The sequence below is a fragment of the Chamaea fasciata genome, unplaced genomic scaffold (assembly GCF_029207755.1).
Source record: "Chamaea fasciata isolate MVZ Bird 193981 ecotype frontalis unplaced genomic scaffold, bChaFas1.0.hap1 SCAF_2, whole genome shotgun sequence".
NCBI lineage: Eukaryota > Metazoa > Chordata > Aves > Passeriformes > Sylviidae > Chamaea > Chamaea fasciata.
In genome coordinates, this window is record NW_027094087.1 from 80,333,698 (window position 1) to 80,352,871 (window position 19,174).

At 41.8% G+C, this 19,174-nt stretch overlaps 1 protein-coding gene across 1 annotated transcript in view; it reads right to left on the minus strand.

Annotated features, from left to right (window-relative positions):
• The window catches only part of EFNB2 (ephrin B2), a 45,588-nt gene extending 26,643 nt beyond the window's left edge, over positions 1-18,945 (minus strand). The window contains exon 1 of the mRNA XM_066176434.1: positions 17,797-18,945. Coding sequence (XP_066032531.1) covers positions 17,797-17,924 — 128 coding nt within the window. The 5' untranslated portion in view covers positions 17,925-18,945. The remainder of the gene's footprint in view (positions 1-17,796) is intronic.
• Between the last annotated feature and the right edge of the window lie 229 nt (positions 18,946-19,174).

Consider the following 19,174-nt stretch of genomic DNA (forward strand, 5'->3'; position numbering starts at 1 on the left):
TAAAGATGAAGCAAGCTGTTTCCAGAATCCTATGACTGATCCTGTGGAGGCTCTTACTTCAGTGGTGGCTTGGGACAGTGACATGTTCCCCAAGTAGTCAGGACAGCGACAGCACTGGAACCATTGCTTTCTATAAAATGTCTTCTAACTTTCTGCATTTCAGCTCTAAGTATGATTTAGTGCAAAACTTAAATACCAACACAGGCCCCTGTACCCAAACAGAAACTTAAGAGAAAAGCTTAGCAAGCTCCCCAACTCATCTCTGTCAGCAGTCAGATACAGAGAGGCTCTTGGAGCATTTGAAAAATTCTGCTCACAATAAATAATCCTGGTGCCTGCTGTGAGAAAGCACAGAAAAGTATATTAAGTACCATATAAGCTGTATGATGAAATTCATGCACTTTCTGTCTGGCACTTTTCGATACAGATGGCATTTTTACTGTCAGCCCAAAACTGGTGTACTGTGGGCGACATTTGACATCTGTGCAAAAGCCCATGGATGTGAATCCCTCCCACATGTCCAACTAATCATGCAGCTCATCAAATAACAACAACTTGCAGAGTTCCCAAACCTTTTTTAAAATAATTATTGTACTTGACCAAAAAGTCACATGACACAGACCGAAATTATAAACAGAGTAGTTCATCCCCTGCTCATACCAACGCTTCAATGATTTTCTCTACCACACTTACTTTAAGACACAGCAGCAGCTCCTGGCACTAACAAAACCTTACTCGTCAAAGTCCTCAAGAAGTTAAATTTGATTGTGCAATTTTATAAAAAAATAAAATATATATTAATTTTCAACTCATTTCTTAAAAGTCTACTTATTGTTTAGAGAAACTTAGCACATGCAACCATATTAAATTATCAAGGAATTTTGCTTGATGATAACCACTCAAACCTGCCTAACCTCATAATAGCAAATTCTCAAAAAAAAAAAAAAAAAAAAAAAAAAAAGTAGAACTTAACCCACACTCTCATTCACTGAGAATATTCTACCATTTCTTAGTATGGTAGAATACTAAGAAATTTCTGAAATTGTAAAATTATCAACAGAAAAAATTCTTAGAGAAATAAATTCTTAAGGGATTTTGTTAATCAATATTGAGTGATATAACCAAGTGTTTTGTCAGGATTTTCCAACTTGCAAAACTGTACACTACACATATGTACACATACTATGAATATATATGCACACATATATACAGTTAAAGCATTAACTGTATTCTAGTAATTATAAAATAAATATGATTTCAAAAAGCATGTTAGTACTTGATGCAAGGCTTGTATATTTAACTGGGGAGGCAGTGCCAAATTTCTGTGCTTTAATAACTTACCCGAACTAATTGGTGTCGGCAGTTAGCTTTAAATTAATGTCACAAAAATAATCCTAAAAATGTGAACAATCAAGACACTTCTTAAAATGCAGCCTGAAACCTACTGTTGGGGAATCCTACCCACTTAATTTTATGAAGTTTTAACTATAGGCCTGACTGTACTTATTAATTGAAAAGTTTTAAGGAAATATCATTAATACTAATAACACAGTATGATAGTCCGTTATTTGTAAAACTGCAAACTGAAACAGAATACAGAATTGCATTCCACATACAAGTCCTTTCCGTCTAGAAAGAATGGTTATTAAATAGTATATGTATTCATCATCTGACTTTTGAGAAACAACAACACTCATATTTCAAGTATCGCTTTGCCCACAGGAGAAAAATTTAAACAAGGCAAAAGTCCTACCAGCTTGATGCAAAGCAAATTGAAGTTTCAGGAAAAGATATTTCAGTGAAGTAGTTGAAAATCAGTCTCCTGATTCCCAAAAACACTGCACTGCATAAAATCCAAAAACACAGACCACGGCTCTCTGCAAAAGCTCTACACAAAACTTCCATGTTAGTTTTTGCCATATTCAATGCCATGTACAAAAGTATGCCATGTGCATATAAGGTATACACCCAGCTGAAAATGCATTTTTTGTGCAGAAGCAGTGATTTTATAGGACTCATATCACTTCAGTTTAAATAGATTAAGTGAACATGAATTCAATGAAAGCAGGATCAGTAACTGCTGTGGACAGACAGAAAAACAAGCCTCATCAAAAAAAGATTATTGTGGAGTCTATCTCAAAATGGGTATATAATTTTATGAGGAAAAAGGGCACCATGCTTACGTAAAATCTTAGCAAGAAAAAATACCATAGTGTGACACAGCAAGATAATAGACTGGCTTTATACACAGACTGGCAAATGAAACTTTGAAAGTAAAAAAAGTATAGCATTTCATATTATTAAAATTCTTTAAAGTGAGTTTGGAAGCTACTTTTCTTTACCAGTGCAGTCTTATTAAACTACGGGAAAGTTTTACACAACATGCTAAGCAGGGATGTTTTTGAATTTAAATAAAATGTAAGAAGTTTAATCTGCTAACCTTTATTTTTATGTAACATTTTTCCACACAGTTAATGAAACAATTTATGTAGGGAATGGTTACTAGCATTAATGGGACTTGCAGGCTAGAAACTAAATGGAATTCAAATAAATAAACAAATATATTCACACTCATCCCTTAAGATCTTTAATGGCAAGCATGACATTATACAAAGCCAAATTATAAAATATTATAACACAAGCTGGTAAAGCAGCAAGTCCTGTATTTCTCACTTCTACTGAAAGTGAAAGACCTGTGTTCAGGCTCCCTTGAAACAAACCTGCAGTAAGCTCCTAAGTGCTTTGAAGCAGTTCCCTGAAACCACAGCTGATCTCCATCCTAGGATTTGGGGTACCTCATTCTCCTCACTCTTCCTCACCTCTAAAGGAGCCCATTTTCTTTCAGGCTGCTTGGGCAAATGCTTGCACTGCACTGAAAAAGGGAATGGCAGAAGTTTTCTCTTGCTTTAATCACAACACTGGACACAACATGTCAGTGGTGCCACCATTTCGTGCGCCACAAGTAGCCATGCAAATGGGCACCATTCTTGGTGCCTTTCCTTGGACCTATTCTTACTGACATTGGTTTCAAGATTTCCACTCACTTAAGTATGGCAAAACAATGCAGTGTGTTTGCAACTGAAATCTTAATAACCTACAGAGGAATGATTCTGTAGCATTATTACATTTTCTGAAAAATTTTAGTGGACAGGGAATTAGGAACATGGGTAAAATTTTAGCCATTTCATTTATCCATTCATTGCACTACCTTTAGCGAAATACTAGAGGAAAGCATTCAAATACAACAAGGGATTTCTAATACACGTAAACCAAGGATGGGCTTAGAGTGCATATGCTTCTCCCCAAAGGAAGTATTCTTTTGCATAGACCTGCTGGATTTGACAGACAATTTGTACCATCACATCACAGTTCTACAGACACAGAGCTTCCACTGTACAGAGACACCCACAGACACTATTCGTCTCCAAACACATCAGAAAATGCCCTAGCTGGTCTCCTAGAAAGATCTGTCACGAGCTTCCTTCAACAAGTAACTCTTATGACTAGTGCTGTTGCAGAAATACAGACACTTTTTCATTCCACTCAGCTTAGAACTGTCACAAGTCTAAAGGTGCCTTGCACAAACCCTACAGCCAAGACGCGATATTTGGCGAAACTGTACCCCTTTCACCCTTCACGTATGTGGAAGGTCACGTGCAACCCAGCACGTCCTATTGGAGACACTCAAAGAGAAAATCTCTTTCTGTGAAGAGAAAACCTTAAAAGCTGTGATGTATGTACAAGGCTACAGATGTGATCTCGTTCTTCACAAAAAGCAAGTAAGCCAAAGCAAACGCCGCAGACTCCCTCTCTAGGCTACTCCAATCCTGGGTTCCAGCAGAGGTAGGTCACTTCACAGTCCTTCTCCAAGAAATCATCTCAGGCTGGGATCACGGCATCTTAGAGCGACCACAAACACCGGGGCATCGAGAGCCCCTTTTCCCCAGCCCACCGTGTGCAGCCAAGGCAGTGTCCTGCCTTCAGCTGCCAGCAGGGTTTTGCTGTTAGGCAGCGTATCTGTTTCAATGGGATGCCATCTCTGCCTGCGAGAGGTGGTTCAGTTTTGCTGGTAAGTCGCCCTTTCCCTTGCTGCTTTGGCTCTCACTCGCAGAAAAAATACATAACTGAACTTCATTACGTAACTAAAACTTTCAAACCAACTTGTGTTTTACTCCCCCACCCCCATTAAATCCAGAGTGCAAAAATGAATGCTTGCTTTCCCCCACGTAAAAGTGAAAAGTCATTCACGTTTTTCCCTGCCTTAAAAAACTTCTGAGAGCCAACGCTTATCTGTCTCTCCCTGTGCAATGGGGTTTCTGCACAAGAATGTGAAACCTGGCTCAGAACATTTACCACAAGGGTAAGGCCTGAAATGTCGGAAAGATACACAATGCAATCTTTTACTAAATCTACGGATTTTTTTTTTTAAATATAGGTTTTATAGTCCATTTTCATACATGACCTCCACATAAGACACTATTAATAGCAATTAACTTTTTGTATTATATTCAGAAAGCCATTACTGTTCTGCTTAAAGTACTTAAAGCACTAGAGAATTCTTATCCATTTACTAAATCAATTCCTGTTACCACAAAAGAACCACTAATGTGCTTCACGACAGTCTTTTAAGTAAGGAGAGAAAAAAAAAAAAAAAAAAAGGATGAGTATGACCAATGTTCTATTTTAAAGTGTATTATATTAACATTTCATCAGCATTTACAGAAATATGAACCTCACAACAGGGCTGGACTTACTCAGCTTCAGCAAATGGAATCATTGCTCACTTGCTCTCATGCACAAGCACAGAAACATGCAGGCACATTCTCCTTTTTATTTAATCTCATTTCAGCAGAAATGTGCTTTCTGTGTAGAGTTTAAAAACTGCAAGTGGATGCAGAGGAAAGTAGCAGCCAGTCTGTACAAATGGCTTACTCTGAGAAATTTCTGAAAGAAAAAACACTCAGAAGGTGCATTGTAATTAGTTGCTCTTTCTAGTTGCCTCTTGACAAATGATACATGTGGGTCTGGATGAGAGCCCAACTCTTGACCCACGCCACCACTACACACTTCAGTACTTCAAGCAGAAACCCCTAGCCTCAGCATTCTTTTCATTTTGCTTTTTCCAGAAACGTGGTGCTAAGTAATGCACAACATAAGAATCAGAGATGATTAGCCAAGTTGGAATTCTTTCAGAAGTGCTTCATATAGCTACGTCCTAAATATATCTGAGGAAAGTTTCCTGACTTTGATTCCTTCCAAATACGTAGCATGTTTCAGGGCTCCATTCAAGGACAGAAGTACATGGAAATGCACAAGACAAACATTACTTCCACAACACTTGATGACATGCTTTGGAAACATTTGTAAGCCTTTCAAACAGAAGATATTCTTGTGATCATTACTTCAGTATGGATGATTATAAGCCTATTGAGAAATGCAACTTTTGCCACAACAAGTACCCATAAAAAAAAGCTTTTTTTTTTTTTGGATAGCACTTTACTGCCCCCTTTTGCACTTTAACATTAGAACAGGTTTCAGTGTGAACGTACATCTGAGGAACAGTGTGAAGATATGGGGTAAAACGACAGGGCATCATAGTTTACCCACTAATACACTATCAGGGATTGTTTTAGGGACATGTTCCACTTGACTACACTGCAAACAAATTAAACATCTAGCATTCATTGTCCTTAATCTTCTACGGAAGAGATCAGCAATGGATGGTTTAAATTACTGTCTTCCATTGCAATCTGAATGTCTATGGGCAACTGGAAAAGAGGGGGATATTGCTCATTAGCGCTAGTTGTCTCTAGCATAATTTTCTAAAGGAAAGATCATCTGAAACTTGAATTCGGTTTATTCATCAGGATGACAAAGGGCTTTCCACTCTGAAGCCATGCATATGTTAGCAATGCCTGAACTAAAAGGATGGGTGTATCCTTCAGAACAAAACTTCACAAACTGGCAGGCAAGAATATTTTCATGAAAGGTGAAGACAAGAAGCCTAGACATTCAAATACCCTGCAAGCCCACAGGCATAAACCTGTTCCACAACTCCACACTGCAATTACAGTCAGCACAGAATCTATGTATGTCTGTGTGTGTCCACACAGATCTGAAAAAGGTAATAAATCTATAGTCTAGTGGCCAGTTATTTACAAAATACTAATTCATTATGACAGAGCCAGAGGGGGACCCATGCTGTACCAACCCTCGGCTTCCATTTGACAAAGTCCATGTGCTGCTGTGTACACTCACATTTAAACTTAATCCATTTTCCTCTGTCATCCTACAATTACAATACAAGTCACAATAATATTAAATTTCAGTGCCTACAGCACTGCACAATTGAACCATTACTGTAATGAAAACTGACTCCCTTTGATATCAACACTGGTGTTTTCTCTCATTTGCTAGCCATGAAATACAGGAAGAGACCAATGTTGTTTTAATTAAAGAATTGTTGTTCAAAATATGCTACTGGGAATATTAAAGTAGTTCTTTGCTCTCATGGCAAAGATAATCAGGTATTTATATGGTTTGAATTTTGGGACAAAATTAAAAAGAAAGTAAAATAAAAAAAATCTGTGCCATGAATTCAGCATAACACAAACCCATTGCTCTGTTTGACTTGCGCTCACAGAGGCAGGGTGTGCCAAACCCAAGAGATGGCACTTTATTGAAAAGATGCAGAGCAGTAGTTAGCGTGGAACAGAAAGTCAAACCAAACCATGTGTGTTTCTTACACAAGTCACTAAAACCTTTGCCTCTAGAAAGCTAACAGAGAGCAGCTGGCATTTGCCAAAGAACTACTTTTTGAAAAGTGCAAACCAGATTGTTCTATTGCTGTGCTATTCTGTGCTTTCTCTACCATTCCTGTTAGAAAAACAAACGTTTTATGTCAGCCACAATATAAGGATGCCAACCTAAGTTTGCAGTTCTCCTTCTCTTAGCTACAGTTTGCTCACACCTGTACAGTCTTGTTTCAAGACATGCTCCAAGCAAAGTCTATAAAAGAGGGCGGGGACTGTCTTGTTAGTTGATGAGACATTAAAAATTGGTGATTGTATCTCCAATTCAAAGACAAAATTTCATCTACTTTGCAGTTGTTAGAAAATGTATTATTGCATACCATTTGCCTGAATAAGTAAACACTGGAAGTAGAACAAATTGTTAACTCACAACTTTCAGGAAAAGTTATGCCAAATCACTACCAGAACTGTATAAACAAACCTATTTTGGCAAATCATTTTTATGCCAAGCAGAAAATGACCTTGAGCAAAAATCCAAATGGGAGACCTATATAATCAGTCTGCCACTGCTTCTTAGATTAAACCTAAGATTTAGCCACTTGCAAGCACAAACATCCTGTGTTCTTACATGAAGTACCAACTTTTCCAAGGTTTGACTGATGTGCAGAAGCAGTATAAAAACAGGTGGCCACAGCTACCTTCAAGACAGTAGTAATTTCAGACCTATGAGGAAACAGACTTTGTCCCACTACAATGTCTGAGCCTCTGACAAGAACTTAATTGACACCAGAGTAGTTAAAAAAATCTGTAAACATCCAAAATGTTCATCTGACACAACTGACATCCTTGCCCCAGATGGAAGAGTCCACTGGAGGGGTTTAGCAGAAAGCTGGGGATAACAGGAGATCCAACCACTCAGGTTTAACCCATTGCGCCCTGCACTCATGAGACACTGACATTTGGTTCAGCCTCTACTGCAGGGAGGCTCAGTCAGTGCACCCCTCAAAAACCAGGCCCTCTCCTGCAGGGGAAACCTGGGCTCTCAGGTCACTCTCAGTGATCAGGTGTAGTGGAAATGTGCTGCTGGCATTACACCAAACAGTGAGCTAAAAAAAAAAAAAAAAAAAAAAGGCACAGAAAACTCAGTTGAGGCAGAGCTACCTGTGCAGCCAGACTTGAGAGGCACAGCTGATAGACCTGCTTGAGCTCCCAGCTGACACAAGGGACACACTGACTACTGGCAACCTATATATCTCTTTCCAAATGCAGACAGGGATTTTGACATCTGACATCATTTTCTGATTTTAAAAAAGGCAACAAAGCTTTGGAGAGATCTGTATTTGTCCAACCCCAAAAAAACCTCTTCACACTGGCCTTGGTTCAAGACAGCTCATGCTTAATTCGTCCTGCTTCAGCAAAAATATTCAGCATTCAGCACATGCTCAACATGAGCTTTCCTGAATAAGGACAGTTTCCCAAGTCAGGCTGTAAGAGCACAGTGCAGTCCCGGCTTGCCTTGGCGTCACACACACTGATCCACAGAAGACTACAATATGCTATCAGTCTAAATGTGGCTTTTGGTTTCTTCAAAAAGTGCCAGAAAACTAACTGATACAAAGAATGATTACCACTAAAAACCACCCTTCAAATATTTTTTTCAGGCAGTGAAGTAACTTGTCTGCCAATGTGACCTTCCCTGTTCAGCTAACCTACGTAGCTCAGAAATACCCTGGAAAAAGAACCCCGCCAAAAAACCTGAAGGTAAAGTGTTGTGCAGTGATTAAGCTAGACTGCTTCTGAACTAAACTGAAATTAATTAAACATGAGGAAAGCAACTGAAGTGTGCACAGAGAATGCTATGGGACTGCAAATCCTCAAAAGGAGTCAAGATGTTCCCAACTCCAAATTTACACTTTCATCCAGTCAGGTATAGAAACCAACTGCTGCTCAGGCAGTAGGTAAGCAGATGGCAAGCACCAAGCAAAAATGAAACTGTGAAACGATGCACCACTGATGAGAAGTCAGAAGAAGCGCAGTCATGTGTGCTTCCACCAGTGCTGGCTGCATAGGTTCCTTAAACAAACTGCTTCAAACTTGCAGAACATCAAAAGCCAGATGGGTCTTCCTGAATGAATCCACAGGCAAGGAGCCAGGATTCCTGTTTGCTGCAGAAATAGGCCTGGACTTGATTTGAGTCTTCTTAGCTCTGACTGGCTGGAGACTGGCAGAACTCCCAATCCAAAATAAAACAGCATTCAAGTGAGACTGGGCTTTAACTAACTATAATAATAATAATAATGATAATAAAATTTCAAATCACTCTTTATTAGCTTTAAAACACATTTCTCTTTACAGTGCAGTGTTCGCCTTCTCCACTGCTGTTCTCTAGTTTGGGTATTTAAATAAATGCCCTATTCAAACAAAAGCTGAGAAAACAGTAAGAAGCAATTTGCAGTACCACAAATTTTTCAGCTTAACATCATTTTACCATCTAACCTACCCTGCTGTGTATAAGAAGCCAAATAATTTCTTGTTTTCCGTTGACACATGTAAAACTTGACTTTCCTTTAAAGTGTACAAAGCTCTGATCCTACCAAATAAAGTTTTGTAAATCCTATTTTAGCCATCACCCATGAGACATTTTATAAGAACACTATAGGTAGGAAACAAATCTTATAGTTATGCACATGTCATAGATCAGGAATGATTCACCTAGCAACACAATCTTCTACCAACCTTTATCTTTTTTGGCTTGGAACTTATATTTAAAACCAGAAGAAAGCACAGACTATTACATCAAAGTTTAAATCAGCTGCATTATAATTATCATGCTGATACCTCAATAAACACTGGGTGTTGGCTGGCCAGGATTGCCAAAAAAGACAGAGGTCCTGCCCTTATTCGCTGTCTTTGACAATGTATATAATCACATCAAAGGAAAGTTCTCTGCATCACAGATAACAGTAAAAAAAACCCAACTGTATGTTCTCTTTCCTAGGGTAAAATGATATATTTTTTTCATAACAAGAAAATTTAAATTTTGCCTGTAACGAAAAAAAATTATAATGTAAAGAAAGCCCTTTCAGGTTTGCAGGATTTGCAGTACTCACTGAAATCACTGGAGGTGTTTTCATGACGTTGAACAGGAGCTAGATAGGCTAAGATTAAACCTGAATTTACAAAGACAAAAATGATAACAAGAAAAAAACCACCAACCCAGATAATTCAAAATTACACTAAAGACTCTTCAAGTTTGGCAAATTTCTGTGTGCATGTTTTATCTTTTTGGGTCTTAAGATCTGTCTGGGGGTAGAGGAGCAATGCAAAGCTGGTTTTTTGTTCTGCCATTTTGTTTTCATGGCTTCCAGAAATATACTAGGCTCAATGCAGATGCTTTCTCAAAGCCTGCCTACTCTTCAGAGTTGGGGTTTTTCCCCCCTGTTTAGGGAACAGGAGTGAAAATTGCAAAATTTCTGTTTTAAGTACACCTTCAATTTTCTATTAGTGAAAACTCCTTAGGGTGAGGGGAACCTTGAGGGAAAAGACTCCAGATGCAGGGAGAGCTGAGGTCCACTGTCCAGGATGCTCACCACAGATGATTCTCCATTTCTCTCTGTGCCCTGCCAAAGTTGTCCGGCCTTATCTGGGACATTTCTGAAATGTGACATGACAGGCAGGTTCGAAAGCTAAACGTTGGATAATGGTGGGCAAACAAAGGACATCGGTTTTTGCATTATTTCTTTAATTACTTTAACCCTTGTTCGAACAGAAAGCATAAGGCCAGAGTAATTCAGCTTCCCCCTTTGTCATTTGCCTGCCATAAATATGCACCAGTCTGCATTTGAAAAGCTGAAGGAGGCTGCAAGCTTGCTGGACATTTATCATGCTCTGTTCCCTGTTAACAAGCAAATACTTTAGTTGAATGGCCCATTAGCAATCATTGTCAAATGCAAAATGCAAGGTGCTTGAATGTGACCGGCCTGTAAATTAGATGAGGTTGCCCCTCAGCTTTGGAGAATTTCAGCAAATGAATTGGATCTTTTGCTATAGATTTGTGAAGGTTAAGTTTCAAGACAGGAAACCCATGTGAGCACTTCAGGTCTTGTATATTCTGCCAATCCGTCCGGATCCCCATATGCACTTGTTTTTTTTTTTTTTTCATTTGTTAAATGACATCAGCATCAGCGGCTTGACAGTTTGGGGTCTGGAGCTCTCTTTTCAGTCACAATTGTGAAGATTTCCACCATACTATGGGATAGGCTAAGAATGATAAATTCAAGCATGTAATTAACATCTTTATGTAAAAAAATCCTGGAATAATCAAACAAACAAACAAACAAGAACCAAAAACCAATCCACTTTAAAAGTGTCTGAGCCACTGCCAAACAAACAGCATGAATTCCATTTTGCCGAGCTCATCCCAGGCTCATTCCCAGAAAAGAAAGACACAACTGTTATTGTAGGATTCGGTGTTTTTTCCCCTTGTGTCTAGACTGCGCTTAACAAATGTAGAATGCTTTCTTCTCCCCCCTTCGCAGACAAGCGAACAGGCAATAAAGTAGATATTTTTCATTTGAATCGTACCCCTGATTTGCAATGTAATGCTGACTTTAAGTTGTGGGCGTTCAGGGTTGTCAGTTGGGTAGAAAAGCGAGTATTAACTCTTTAAAGGCTCCTTATGAGAAAAAGTAAGAAAAAACACATCCAAGTAGCTGCACTAGGAAAGATATTTTACTACCTTTACAGCTGCAGATCACTTAAAATATATGATGAAACAATAGCTGTACTGTCTGCCGGCTAAACTCAAGGGGCTGACAGCAAACTCATCCCAGTGATAGTAAGCTGGCCGGGGAGGAGGGGAACGGGGGGGGGGGGGGGTGGGGGGGGAGGCAGATGCTTATCTCATTCATTCCTAGATTTCAGCCAGTCTTTCGGAAATAAACACCACCTAGAGACTGAGCCAGAGACATTTGGTTATCTGCAGTTTGACTGGTAAATAGGAATGGATGCTGGTTTGTTTGTGGTTGTTCGGTTTTGGGTTTTTTTGTGGTTTTTTTCCTTTTATATTTTTGCAGGATGGGAAACACAAGAGATGCTGAAGTATCACCTGACCTAGGCACAGACAATGCAGCATGTTTATCTTTGCTGCTCCCATGGAGTGTGAGACAAAGTAAAACACAGCTGAAATCAAAAGCTCTCTGTTTTCCTTCCAGATAACCCCAATACTACCTCTCCCCTCTGTTCGCTGTGCCTTGCCAGCATGCTCCTGCCCGAAGCCCAAATAGATTAAGGCAACAAATCCCAAGTGCAGCCAATTCTTCAGAAAGGCTGCTGCTAGGGCAGGAGTTAAAAAGGAGAATCTTCCACACCTCACAATTGCAGCCATCCCGAGTTTTAATCGACCCCCATATCGGCAAAAAGAAGTAAATGAAATCTATCTTTACCATATTATACACCACCAATGAGCAAGAACTGAGCAGCTTTTCTTCACCGCTCCAACCACCCCAAGCCACAAGTAGGCCTTTCATGGTTCCTAATCCCGGCCCCCAAGTTTTGTGCGGTTCTCACATAATACCTTACAGCCCGGAGCAAGGCCCTTAGTTTATAACACCCCTTTCAGAGACGTGTCATTTCTAACATCAAGCTAATCTATATGTTGCCATGGCATCACCCTTTATCTGCCTTTACATCTTATGAACTGCATGGATTTACCACATTATTTTTATCTGAAAGACAGAAAATGGTGGTTTTATTGCCATACAATCAGATTACTGCTGCTAGTTTCTCTATGCCTTTTTACCATACTTCAATCAAAAGGGATCAGTTTCTTTATACTCTGCCCTTGATTTACATTACATCTGTAAAGACCTAGTCTGGGTTGTAATCCCCTTATTAACTATGACCAGGGTTGATTTGCCTAAAAATAAAAGCAAATTGTGTCAGACCTTTTCACTTTGTTTTTGATTCGGAACTACAAAATGGATTACTAAAGAAATCTTCAGAGTTCACACGGCTGGTATAGTACTGAATTTAAAATGAGAATTAAACAAGTTAAACATGGGAGCTGTGTCAACGGTTTACATTTTCCATCATGGGAGAAAGGCTGAACTGCATTTGTCTTTGTGTTCTCTGGCTTTAAGGAGACAATGAAGCCCCAGGAGTTTTTTCCAAGCTCCTCTAACACTGTCCATTTGCCATCCTCCCTTCCTCTGCTTTTTCATGCAACTCCCCCCCAAAATCTTCTCCCTTGCTGCTCCCTTCCCCACCCCCCACAAAACCCTCCCCCTCCTCCAAGACAACAGAGTGTTAGGTAAAAGTCTACATACTGTGGGGCACTCAGTATTTTAATCAAAATATTTCCAGCAGTTTAACATTCCTATGTAAGTTTCCACAACGCCTCACAAAGAATGAGCTCATAAGCAAATCTATGTAGATGTATGATAAATGACCAGAAAAACAGGTTTCTTTATGTCAGCAGCCAAGGCAGACAGACATTAGGCACACATGAATAACATTTTAATCACTATTTTTTTCTCAGAAGAACACTTTCTTCTCATTTGCAACAAGCAATTTCAAGTGCTGCAGGTTTGCAGGATGCATGAAGACCAGAACATAAAGGAAAAAAAGGTCCCAAAGGAGGCCTGCCTGTGGCTGCTGCGCAGGGCTGAAAGGCCGGTCTCTGCCAGCGCGTCAGAGCAGTCACCTCCTCCGCTCCTGATTTCCCATGCCAGGAACCTGGGCCGAATTTGAGTGCACCCAGAGTATCTCACCCCATGTGATCTCCTTACAATAAAACAGGGAAACGGTAAAAAAAAAAAAAATAAAGAAAAAAAAAGAAAAAGAAAAAAAAAGAGAGGAAGGCATTCTCGTGTGTGGGAAGAGGGTAAGTGACTTTAGCATGACTTTTAGTCACTGCCTTTCTAAAGGCAATTACTTCATTAAACAAAATGAAATAATGTAGCACAGCTTACAGATAACATGCTTTAAGACAATTACTATAAATAATATAGCAATTATACTCTACATACATCAGGCTGGCGAAAATAACCAGCTCAAGAAATAGGCCTTCAGTTTATTTGGAATTCATTTTGCGAATTCACTTGTGCTTCTGAGACCCGGCTACAAATGCTAGAACTATCAAATGGACTGACTGGAAGCCACCACTCACTCCATCTATTATCACGACAAGTGTCAACAAGCTATGTTTTGGGAACAATTTAGGAGCATGTGTTTAAACCATTTTAACCTTCCACTCCCTGTTTCTTCAGCTTGAAGCTGTAATTGCTTAGGTTAGAAAGTGTAGTCCCACAGCACAGGATTCCCAAATAAATTCCTGTCTAGCTGAGAGCCTCCCAAACATGTTGTGAGATACCGTTTTAGCAAGCTCTTTGTGCTCTGGCTGGCTTGCCTGTCCAGTGAAACAAGGGCTGTCCATTACCTACAGTTTATCATCCTGACAAAATGTGAGGAATGTGGATGTGAAAGCACTAACAATTCCACCCCTGGTGCTTTCTCCTTTTTTTCCCCTCTGTATTAAAACCGACAAGATTAACCCAAATGCAAACTGCAGAGCACAGTTCAAGGGGCTATTCAATCGGTAGTGAATGTGCATTTGTTTACCTACAAAAATAAGAATTTCAGATACAATGAAAAGCAGACTAGTCTATATGCTACTGAATAGAACATTTAATAGGGTCATCAATTGTAGTTTATTTTATCAGTTTCTGACATGTTAGCATTCATTCAGAGGCAGGCTGTGAAATATCCCATATATAACTGGTTATCAGAGGGAGAGAAAAACAGCTATATAATCTAACTTAATCAGTGTCAAAGGCACCACTTATGAGGATAACCTTCCACATGTCACTGAAGAGAACCGCCTTGCTCACTGGCCTATAGCACACAGGGAAATAGTGACGCTTAGACATAAGCGATGCTTTTTTGAATGAGATTTCTCCACTGCTTCACTAAAAGGCGCCCCAGAACATTACGTGTGGTCAAAGGCAGTGCCGAGCCCTTGTAAGGTAATCTATGCTATCTGCATACATTGTTTGCCTTGGCAGAAACAACACAGGCAGAAAGTCTCCCGTTAAAAAGTGTCAACAGGAGTTAAATCTAGAGTAATTTTTCCTCTGTGTTTTCAAGATCAGGTGATCTAAAGTTCTTCAGATGAAAAGTCTATAAAGTCTGCCAAGACCATCTACAACAACCATGTTTAACCTCCCAGGCAATAAAGTCACAGGTATAATTATTTTATGGATGTCACTTCAATCTCATGATTTGGTCAAGGCAATAAAGCAGATCTCTGAAAAGGTAAGGGGGGAACAGGGAGGGGAACTCTGTGTTCAAATAGCTACTGCGTGCTCTCCATCCCAGTCACCTGCTAGAAATTATAACCTCCAGGCTTCAGTGCAAAACCAATTCAGTTTATCCATTCACCTTAACCTAAAATTTATTATTTCGTACTTCGTATTAACCTAACAACTTCTCCCATTTTAATTGCCTACCTGTTCAGCAAATTTATGTCTTGAGACTTTCAATAGAGTTAAATGCACAGCTTCCCTGAATAAATTAACCAGCACTCAAGATAGTTATTATTTCAAACCTAGAAAGGAGCTTTATTATTATACCATGCCAAAATCTATTCAACAGCTTTACTTCCCAAGCTAACATTCAGCCTGAATCCAGAGTGAGGACAACCTTATCTAAGCACAAATTATTCAGGAACCTTCAGGCAAACAAGTGTGAGAAGAATTAGTAAGAAATTCTCCTCGGAGAAGTAGAGCTGCCTCACCAGCAGCAGTATTAGGAATGCATTTGCAAGCCTCCTCAAACTCCAGGCCTCCAAGAGGCCTATAAATCACTAGCCCCAGCAATTGAAAAGACTAATTTTAATAGTGTACTTCTTCACTGTGGTGATTAAGCCTCAATGAATCACTCAAGAAAATTCAATTACATCAGCACACAACCTATTTTTAAGCGTGCATTTAAGTTGAAAAAGTAATTAGATATTATCATTAGATCTACCATTAACAACATTCAAACCTTTTTTGTAATCAAACAGTTTAGAATTAACTAAATGGAAATACAAATCGTGTTTGACAAAAGAATCATATCCCCAGGCTCTGTGAGATAGGCTGAATTCAGCTGCTCCGATGCTTTCGTTTCACTGATGGCTAATAAAAGCGATCAAGGTAAGTTTTTTTTAAAAAAAAAAAAGAAAAAAAAAAAAAAGCGAAAGCAGGTTGGGGCTGGCAGAGGAGAGCCCGAGCAGCTGGCTCTTCTGCTTTGGAAGAGTGACCTCTGTAGGCATAAACCCAGCGAGGGCTGGGATGCAATAGGATGCAAAAGAATTCCCCTTCCTCCTAGGCCGAGCCAAGGCTGTTTTCCACCAGCACAGCAGGCCCACTCCTGCAATGCAACCCCGGCTCTCAGCCTTTGCCTTTCGAGAGCCTAAACAGCCTTATAAAGCCCGCTTTATCCTCTGATGTGATGCCGCGCCTTTCTTAAGCCAAAGAAAGGCTTTAGCTCTGCAGCATCGTGGAAGTGCTGAGCCAGTGACTGGAGGTAAATTTTAACAGGCTTCCCACCTGGTGCATATAAAAAAAAGAGCCCCGCGCTCCTGCTTTTTTTTTTTTTTTTTTTTTTAAGTTCGTTTTAAGATCAGTAAACTTCTTGCTGAAGAGAAACAGCGCAAGTATTAAAAACAACACAGATAGAAATCTATAGTGATTTTTTCTTTAAGTGAAAGCAACAACAGATGATGACTGTAAGACAAGGTTACTTGGTAAACTTGAGATGCTACTCCTAAGTCAAACTTTGAAATCTTCACCAAACTCCTAGAGATCCTGACACCTGCGCAGGATTAATCCCTGATCCAGGAAATACTTCATTTATACTTGTCTCATCACCACCTAACATTTCCTCTACAAACTCCCCCGGGAAAACAAGACACGTACTTACTGGAGTTAGTGGGAAACGTTAAATTCAATAACATATTACATATGATTTAGTTTTAAATATACATAACTGAAGATGGAGCATACATATAAAATATTTTAAAGCATTTCTACTCTAAAATTCTCTTAACTCTTTACAGGCTACTTCTTATCGTGATTTTTGTTCTCCAAACTGGTGATTCTAATCGCAAAAGTTCAGAGGCTCTCACAAGTGAACAAAGCCAACTTCCATTTTGTATGTTAAAAATCCAAGGAGACAAAAGAGAAGTGTAAGTAGCTTTACACCACTGCCTCAGACTTTTCTTTAGAATGACAGCCCACTTTTCCAAAAGTTCCTCTTTCTAACGACAATAATTTTGTACGTTTAAGTAAAGAAGTTGCTGGTTTGTTGTTTTTGGGCCTTTTTTTTCTTTTTAAGATATCGCATCTCTTTTTACGAGTGAGCCTTAAAAGTGAGGTCCTGGGAACGCATGTACATTTTTAGTTGGGTTTGTTAATGAAGAATGACACTAAATGGTTGTGTGATGGGTAATGCTTAGTTCATTACTCACTGACATGTGCCTTGATACCATCAACTCCACAACCAAATTTAGCCCTGTTACAAGCAGATGTAACTTCACTGGAGTCAATGGGATGAGTTTGCATCTGCAGACGGAGAAGTTGGAGAGTATCACCCTTTCCTGGCAACTCAGCGCAGCCCGGCTCCTCCGCTGCTCCAGCCCGGGCGAGCGCGGAGCTCTGCCCGCAGGTTTTATCCTGCCACTGCCTCACCCCTCTCCAGCCCACCCCCGGTCCGCCGCCCCGGCCCGGCCTCCCCTCCCTCCTCTCCCCCGAGACCCTCCCGCCGCGGGCAAGGGGCGACGGGGCAGCTCCGCCGTCACACGGAACGCTCGCCCCAGGAAGGGCCGGCTCTCGCTGCCAGCCACGGCCGGAGCCCCGCCGCTCACGGCTAGCGCACTCCGCCCCGGCCCCGTGTCTCCCGGCGGCCGCGGCCGACCCGCGGCACCGTCCCGTCCCTCCCCCGCGCACGGAGGACAGCGCCGGTCCCCGAGGAAACGGCGGGCGGCAGCGGGATGGAAACTTACTTGGGGTTAGAGGAATTCCAATATATGGGGTCTAAAACGATGGACCGCGCCAGTGCAGTTCTGCATAAAACCATCACGGCTCCCCAGCAGTACTTCCAGGCGGAGGCATCTCGCCTCCGCGCTGCCATGGTCGCAGGCGGCACCGAGTCCCTCCCCGGAGCCTCAGCAACTCCGCCGTGCGCCTTCCCACGCACCTGAGCAGCAACAGCAGGGTGGGTGCTCGGTATCCCAACAGCCGGGATGATTGATAGGGGAAAAAAGAATAACTAAAAAATCAAAGAAAAAAAAAAATCACACAGTAAGAGTCGACGATGCACTTGGCGAGAGCTGCAAGCAGATCTACTGAGTCATGTATGCCACTCGCATGTAGGAATATCTCCTGTGAGGTCAGATCCAAGCTACCTCCGAAGTAACAGCAACAGCAAAAATAAAAAATGCAAACGCCTCAGTCCTTCCTCTTAGTGGGGGTCTCCCGGCTGCCTTGGAAGATGCCACTCAAACTGCCAACTCCCATTTGGATCCAGAGCGCCATACGCCTTCACTGTGTCTAAGGCCCGCGTGAAAAGGAGTAAAACAAAAAATAAAGGTAAAAAAAGGTAAAATAAAGGGTGGCCGGAGAAATAAAAGCGTCGGGGGGGAAACGACACAGCTTCGGCGGGCGGCTCCTCCTGTATGTCTTTCACTGCTCCCCGCAGTTTGCAATCCACACGGGCACCAGCCCGGGCTGTTTCGGGCAGCTCGGAAGCAACCGCGAGTCAATAAATCCACTCCGAGTCAGCTCCCCCAGTCCCGGGGAGGCGCATCCGCAGGGCTCCGGCTTCCCCGAGGGGCACCGCTGTCCTTGTCGCCGGCAAAGACCACGGAGCGGAGCAAGGAAAGAAACAGGGGCGGACAACAATGATTACAAAAATAAAAAATAAAATAAACCAAAACGGGGGACGGAGGAGTCGCAGCGTCAAATGGTCCCTCTCCCGTTGCGCGATCTGCAGTGCGCGCCGCGGCGGCCGACTGAGGAGGACCGGCGGGCGCGGGACTTGCGCCGACGCGCAACCCACCGCGGAGGAGAAGGAACGGAGCGAGGGAAGAGGAGCGGCGCCAGCCACTGTCGCTCCCACCGCGGCGCTTCCAACCCCCGACGCCGCCGCTGTGAGTCCCCAGCGCAGGAGCGCGGCCGGCGGCAGCGCGCTGCCGTAGCCATATAAGCGCGGCCCCGCTGCCCCGCCGCCGCCGCTCATAGGGCCGCCGGCGGGCCGCCGCGCTGGTTGGGCGCCGCGCCTGTCACTTACCGCCGAGCGGCGGGCGGGGCCGCGCCGAGCCCGGCCGAGCGGGCCGGCAGGTAACACCCCCCGGCCCCGCCGCGCCGCGCCGCGGGCGGCCG